General features: G+C 45.0%; 1 protein-coding gene across 1 annotated transcript; it reads right to left on the bottom strand.

Annotated features, from left to right (window-relative positions):
• Positions 1 to 4041: 4041 nt before the first annotated feature.
• LOC125551082 (peroxidase 4-like) lies at positions 4042 to 5945 on the bottom strand. Its single transcript, XM_048714231.2, has 3 exons — positions 5437 to 5945; positions 5168 to 5333; positions 4042 to 4558 (listed from the first exon to the last, which is right to left on the bottom strand). The coding sequence occupies exons 1-3, from the start codon at positions 5842 to 5844 to the stop codon at positions 4167 to 4169; spliced, it is 966 nt and encodes a 321-aa protein (XP_048570188.1). The 5' UTR covers positions 5845 to 5945; the 3' UTR covers positions 4042 to 4166.
• Between the last annotated feature and the right edge of the window lie 1852 nt (positions 5946 to 7797).

The raw sequence follows: 7797 nt of genomic DNA, 5'->3' as shown, positions 1-7797 counted from the left end.
TGCGGCATAACCTTTAACAGGAAAAACAAGAACACGTACGGGACAGTAGCAGCAGAAGCGCTGGACTTGGGGTCGGTGTCCTCGCCTACCATGTCGTCGAGGAGGTCGTGGACGTCGGGGAAGAAGTGGTCGTCGGGGAAGTGGTCGTCGGCGACCGGATCGTTCGTGATGAAGCAACCAGTAGTCGCGCTGAGCGCTCCCCAAAAACCTTATCACCATTCTCCCGTACATGACTCAAAACGTGCGGTTTCGGAGGCCTACTGTCCCGACTCGCGGTGCATGCCGCAAGATGAGATGAGGAAGACAACAACAGCTTAGAGATTGGAACCGGTGGCGAGAGGAAGGAGAAGTTCTGGTACGTCTCTCTGGGAGAAGGGACCTCCCTTTTATAGGCGCAAGAGAAGGAGGCGAGAGGGCAACGACGGGAGGCGAAACGAAGAGACAGAGACGAAGCGAACAGCCAGCAGCCGAAGGGCTGCACCGTTCGCATTTGAACTCCACTTTTGCAAAAAAAAAATTCAGCTTTCGTGTGACCTTTCGTATACCCGTAGTGCGTGGCAAAAATTTAGATATCGGCTCAGCTCATTCCCGCAACCCGCGGCGCGTCGTGACGAGGCGGGCGACGGAGGAGGAGCGCGCGTGGATATCCCTCTTGTTCTCATGCTCGTACAAGTGGGGAAAGAACCTCCCTTATAAGGAGGTCCAACTCCCACTAAACTAGCAATGTGGGACTAAACTTTAGTAATATCCCTTGCCTTGCACAAATGGGTTAAGTGGGCCTCTAGGATTTATTAGGAATTTCTGAAATAGTTATTGGGCTGCCCAAAATAGACTAAATTCCAGCAATAACACATGAGCTATTGAGCGGGTGATTGCTTCATGGGGATGTAGATGGCAGTTTTCCGGACCTGCCGCTCTATCTTGTCGCTCGATGTTGTCGTACCACCAAGATCCAATGTCAAGCAACTTGGAGTCGTGTCGGACAACTGGGTGGAGGAGGGTAATGACGACAATCGAGAGGCCACACCTGCCACCCGCCATGGCTATGCATGTTGTCACTGAGACCAAACCGCACCACTATGACAACACACAAGAGGAGCAACCCACTGGCTGGATGTGGGGACTGTCTACCACCAACCACCGCAGTGGCGCGAGCACCGCCTTCCGGACTTCATGCTGCCCGCAACTGGTGGCCACCAGCAAGCCATGACTTCGTACTGCTTCCGGGACCCGCTTAGCCACAACTACTCCATGAGCACAAAACAAAAGGTGCCTTGATGTTGCTGACGCGTGATACATACAACCACAACTAAGTGCAATGCGCCGCTCCCGGTGATCTCGGATCGTTGCCATGCCGCTGCACTTCTTGCCACTAATGTGCGATTTGTAGGACCGATGCTGTGCGTTGATGCTGCTCCCAGATCGTTGCCATGTCGGTGCTATTCTTGTCGCTACTACTATTCTCTTCGAGTCACTGCTGAGGATCGATGACCGTCATGGAACCACCTACAGGACCGCGCCCCACCATGGGCTGCTCAGGCTTTGCCCGACGGCAGCATTTGGTAGCGGCGAGGAGAGGAAGGTCGGACGGGGAGGACCATAAAACTTGGAACATGACCATGTCCCATGTTGGCTGTCTGGACGAGGCAGGGGCAACTTTTACACAGACCGGCCTTCTATTATCTTCTTCTTCCTTAGAACTCCGGGTAATAGGGAATAGTCAACATGTTCATTTCATTTATGTGGATGTGGTATTGTGTCGTTAGGGGCTTTAGAACTCTATCGCAACCCTCTTGTAATCAAATTATATTTCTCTCTTAATGAAGTGACGTGCATTTTAAAAAAATGAGTCTATGTCTTTTCCTTTTTTTGAACAAAAATGTTGAGTCTATGTGTGACAAGTGTTCACCAAACAACCCGATGAACCAAAACAAAACAAGGATAACCCCAAACCATTTGTGGTATACCTCCAACCAAACACACCATAAAAATAAAAAAACCATCTTGAACATCATAACGTTAGAACCGATTGTTGACTGTTTGTCCACTATCATCTTGAGTCAAACGAACAAACTAACTCATAGAGTAGGTTGGGTGTCTCGACTCTTTAGATTATATTATTCGTAAGTTCCATCTCTCATTGTCTCTCTCATTCTCTCCACCGGGGACGGGGCACGGGGGGGGGGGGGGGGGGAGCAGGGGCTAAGCCATGCCCAAGGTTCAAATTTCCTTCATATTACTACTCATTTTTTGTTGTTGTTGTCACCACTCATTAGAACACCATGTTCATGATATTTTAGCACTTCCAGAACCCTCATTAAACTCATACCAAGCCAGTCTTACTTAACCCCCTCCATGTAAAATCCTGGCTTTGTCCCTGCTCTCCACATCAACAATTATCTTGCAAGACTTGACGATTGAGGGTAATATTTTGTGTTATGTTCTTGTCCACCTAACAATTTCTCTATTGCTCCGGAGCTGCATGTACACATACTATTTGTGCTTGAAAAAACAAATCACGTCCACAAACACTGTGTATATACTAAATGCATGTGGTGAGAATTTGTGAATTGTTGTTTGTGACAATGCATAAATCTGTTTTATTTACTTGATTGTAGACATAGCTTGGTAGTAGCATGTGGGGCATGGTTGTGTCAAAGGAGACAATTAATAAGACAAACATGCAGTTAGTTGGGAGAAATAAAGTTGACTTCAACTCTAGAGTCTAAGCTCTAGAAGATCTAGGTCGATGACTAATATTATCTGCACGGAAGATATATATATATATAGTCTCTCTGTTTTTATTTTCTATACGAATTAGCTTTTTCTCAAGTCAAATTTGCTGAAGTAATTCTTCTATAGATTTGGGGATCCGCATTGAGAAACACATATCCGGGTATAGAGTATCAGATTGGTCATAACCTAAGTTCCAATTTGGTTGATGCGTAACTTTCTTAACAGGATGGGAATGAATTAGTCACTTTTAGGAATTGAGCTCCTTTCTATTTCTTAAAACTAGATGACCTCGCACGTTGTTGTGGAAATATTTTGCAATATATTTCAATGATATTTGATTGTATGAAACATTGTATTTGGAGTAATATTTTATTATGTTTGATTATTGTATAGTTGTAACATATTTGTAAAATATAAATAGCATAATAGAATAATAGAATGGAATTTTCATGCCTGTTTGCATGTTGACATGGACCTTTTCCTATGCATGATTACAGTAATAATACGAGAACTATAACTAAAATAAATATATTTTCTAATGCTTATTGTATAGTTCTAAAATATTTATTAAATATAAATAGCCTAATGAAATAAAAATTAATGCATGTTTGCATGTTGAGTTGGGTTTTCTCCTATGCATGATTGTATGCTGAGGTGGGCATTTTCCCATGCATGTTGCTTGCTGAGATGACATGCTTGCATGTTAAGAGAAATGGGTTAGTGAAAGCTAGATATTTAAATATAGAAGATAAATGGACATTCCCAACTGCCTATGTACATGAAGACTGAGAAGTTACTGGAGGTCATAAGATGAAGAGAGTTCTCCTTCTTCTGCCAGTGCATAGTTCAGCCGACTGGGTAGTTAACTTATCTCACATTTTGGTGTCTTTGATGCCAATGGATGACAAAAAGTCTATAATGTGTGTTACAAGACTTGCGTCTTTACTTATAATCTCTTGTATGTCTTGTAAACTATATTCCTTGTGCGATATCATGTTTAAACTCTGCTGCATATCATACTTTATTCGTTGGTGTCATGTTCTACATGATCTATGCCAAGTGTTTTTATAAGTGGCGGGCGGGGGGAGGGTAACCCATGGGTTCTTTGTCGGTAGTGTGTGGTGGGGACTTTATCAGAGTTGTTCATAACTTGAGTTCCAATCATATGGGATTTGATCTTTAGCCCCTCTTTACTTAATAATTTTATTATTTGCCACTCCATACATTGAAATTGTTGATTTGCCATATCTCACTTTGCTCTTTGTTCTTTTGCCAGTGCATCCATGTTCAGTTCTTCCATGAACATTCCACAAAAGGGCAGTATTGTAATATATTTTAACCTTTTATCCTTACAAGAAAGGGGGCAAATCATAATGAATTCAAGCATGGTAACAACATCGGATTGTTGCTGCGGAAAGGGGAGAACAATCTTAGTTGATCCTCCTGCAGTTCATCCTGATCTGCCCGTTGGATCCCGTCAGCGGCGTGATGTCCCCCATCTTGATCATTCCCTCTACAAAGTCCTGGAAGAAGGCGCTCTGGCTACCGACATACTCTCGGACCAGCGCGTCGGCAGCACCACCATTGAAGAGCTCCTGGTCTGAGTGCAGGAGGCCCCTCTTCTGGACGAGATTCTTGTAGTAGTTGTTCTCGAAGACGGTCAGGGTTTGTAGGTCCAGCGGCGCCAGGTTGTTGTCGCGGGAGCCGGTGGCGTGAGGGCAGCCTGACTGGCGGCTCCTGGCGAAGCCGGCGTCGATGTTTGTGTCGTTGTAGATGTGGTCCCGGAAGTTTGTGCAGCGTGCTAGGCCGATTGTATGGGCTCCTGGAAGACAAGTTATACCGTCAGCTCAAGTTATACTACCTGTTTTCCAGCTACTCTTTTGTCATTCCATCGGTAGGAATCATTCACCAACTTTCCTAATTAGTACTACATGTTTAAGTTAACAAGGAACAATTTTTTTGACGTTGTCCAGTCTTACAAATTAAGCGGACATACCAAAGGTTAGGTCAGTGGTAATTAGTCATCAATCAACTTTGTAACTCATCACCTGTAAAGAGTAGTATATTTGTTTAATCCTGAGAAATTGTCTTATGTAGAAATTTTGAGCTTTGGAGTCAAAACGTGGCTATCAGTTCCGTTGGTTGATACCAGCTTATTTTGCGGCTAGAAAGCTACCGACTCCATTGAGGAATTAACAGTCTGAGAAAGTAGCACAGAACCTTACTTGCTTCTTTTTTTGTTGTTGGTTCGGATTTCAAACTGCAAAATTGTACTACCGATGTACGTAATTATTTATACGAAAATAAAGTACGTAGAAGAAGGTTGATGGAAGATGCCAGTGGTTGATTTGGGATTATGTACCGATGTACGTACGGTTTATTTTGCATGTACCGTGTAACGTCCGTATATGTATGTATGTACTACTCCTACCTGAGAGTGCGACCATGTCTTTCTGGGAGAGCCCCTGCGCGGCGAAGAGCGACGTAAGGTTGGCAAGCCCCGACGTCGGCGGCGGGATGTTGTTCTCGGCGCCGTTGAAGCTCGCCGTCGTCGAGTCCCTCCTCCCCATCTTCACCTCCCAGCTCGGGCCACCCAGCTACACGTACACAATGCATGTCACACTAGTGTTAGACTTTGTTGAACGGTACGTACAGTACTACTAACGACCTAAGCATGACTATGCATGTATGGATACTTACGAAGACAACGCTCTCCTCGGCGGCGATGGCCAGGATGTCGGCGCAAGAGACGACGCCGGGACAACACCCCTCGACGGCCGCCTTGACGGCGTCGATGACCTCGAACCCCCTGGCGGAGTTCTTGTTGGGCGTGGCGTTCTTCTCGCCGCGCAGGCCCGGCGCGTCGTCCAGCAGCAGCGAGGCGTCGCAGCCCTGGACGAAGCAGTCGTGGAAGAAGAGGCGGACGATGGAGGCGCCCACGCGGCGCTCCCTGGCGATGGCCGGGTGCAGCGCCGAGCGCACGGCTTTGAGCATGCCCGGGCACGAGCGGGAGTAGAAGCCCGACGATAGCTGCGCCGACGCTCCTCCGCTGGCGATGGCGACCAGCGCGAGGATGAGCCAGAGGACAACAATGGCGCGCGCTGCCATGATCGGTTTATAGGTGTTTCTTACGATGCTACTCGATCGGTCTATTCTACAACCAGCTAGATAGTGCCTTGAGAGCTTGCTGGATGTGGTGGAGGAACGCGGGGCGGCCGGTATTTATAGGAAGAAAAGACTAGCTCTACACACACCGCAAGCCATGATTAGGTATACTAGTCTGCCATCATATATTAGTATTAGATTGCATCATCATGCCCCCATCGTCTTCACCAACTCCGGTGGACTTTGAGCGTTGATCCAAACGGGCGCTCGCTTTGGAATAACGCGTTTCACACCAGATGCATATGTAACGTAGCTCGTGAAAAATGAACAGCTCTGTTCTGGGGGAAAGCTGTTGCATGCCGATCGACACTGTGGCATCGACGACACGGTTAAGCAAAGAGACATGTCAATCATGCTTGCATGCATGGTTCGGCCTTCATGTTGCTTTCCTTGGCTTCGGAAAATTACTAGCTTGCCAGCTGCCTTCCGCTACCGACAGTTTCTGCTAGCAACTCTGTACCCTACGTCAAATTTAGGTCACTAATTTTAACACATGCATGTGGACTTAAAGGTAGTTGACACTTTGAAACAGGAACAAAGAGGTATACATTAACACGCTGGTTTATTTTGCTCCACGAGAAATGTCAAGGTTAGTTTACGTCTCCATCGGTATGTAGCTCCGGAATAGTAAGATGATGATCCAGATCCGACCATCCCGCTGATTTTTCTCATGCATACTCTTTCTCAAGTTTCGAGGACAGACTGGCGGACCGGGTCTCCGGCGGCACCATTTCATTTCTCCCATGCTCATCGCAGAAACTGAAGGCACGCATAGTCATGGCCAAAACATTCATAGTACAGTATATCTTTGGCAGGGACAATTCTAACGAGAATTCTCTCCTCCAGGTAGCATGTACTCCCTCCGGTCCTTTTTACTCTGCATATTAGAATTCTCTGAAGTCAAACTTCATAAAGTTTGATCGTATTTATATGAAAAAATATCAACATCTGTAATGCTAAAGTTATACAATATGAAACTTTAAGTCATGACACATCTATTGGTATTGATTTCAGATTGTGAATGTTGGTACTTTTTTCTATAAAGTTGGTCAAATTTTACGAGGCTTGACTTCAGTCAAATCTTATATGCGAACTAAAAAGAACCGGAAAGAGTACGTACTACGTGGCCATGGCCACCGAAGAGAGCGTTGTCTGTGGAGTAGGTCCCTACGTGAAAAACATCTTATATCTGTCTGCTTTTTTCTAGGCTCAAACCGTAGAACAATTGTTCTACGGTAATTTTCTATTAATAAATAAATATGTTACGTACATAAAGAGAAAAAGAAAATAAAACAAGGAACATGGCTTTTGGCCTATACCAGCCTTTTCTAACATGATCCTACAAAGAACTGTTCTATGAAGTGCTCATCCTAGATGATCACTGATCCATCTTTATAAGCCTCCAAGTGCTTTGTTTTTATTCTGTGCTCAAGGAGTTTGAGGTCCTCTCTTAATTTGAATTTCCAGCAATTTATACTCTGAACTTCCTTTCTGAATATTTTCCCGTTCATTTGCCCCCAAATGACCCAACAGCCTTGAACTATAATTTCCAAAGCAATTTTGCTCAGTAACTCTGATCTTGCCAGTAGGATATCATCTAAAAATGAGATACCAAGCTTCTTTCTCAGGAGAATACTGTGCCAACAGTTTTGAGAGAATCCACAATCCCAAAAGAGATGGCGTGCTGTTTGTTCTGTGTCTTCATGACATAGAGCACAGTTGTAACTTTCAGTCGCAAAGGATTTCCTTTTGAGTAAATTCCTGGTATTCACCCTATCATGTAATAGCATGCAGAAGAAGAATTTGTGCCTCAACGTACATGAGCTTTTCCACAGCCATCTGAATATCTGCTGTTCTTGCTGTTTAGGGCTAAGGCGATGATACATCAGAATGGAG

Source organism: Triticum urartu, chromosome 4A (assembly GCF_056163025.1).
Source record: "Triticum urartu cultivar PI428250 chromosome 4A, HENAU_Tu73, whole genome shotgun sequence".
Classification (NCBI taxonomy): Eukaryota; Viridiplantae; Streptophyta; class Magnoliopsida; order Poales; family Poaceae; genus Triticum; species Triticum urartu.
Note: the sequence above shows the minus strand (reverse complement) of the source record. Positions and strands in the feature narration are given on the sequence as shown.

What these genes read in the sequence shown, in the direction of transcription:
- LOC125551082 (XM_048714231.2), bottom strand. Translation starts at nt 5,844, where the DNA reads ATGGCAGCGCGCGCCATTGTTGTCCTCTGGCTCATCCTCGCGCTGGTC. An exon ending in CCGAGGAGAGCGTTGTCTTC is followed by an intron (nt 5,334 to 5,436) that starts GTAAGTATCCAT and finishes GTGTACGTGTAG; the next exon opens with CTGGGTGGCCCGAGCTGGGA. An exon ending in AGACATGGTCGCACTCTCAG is followed by an intron (nt 4,559 to 5,167) that starts GTAGGAGTAGTA and finishes CTTGTCTTCCAG; the next exon opens with GAGCCCATACAATCGGCCTA.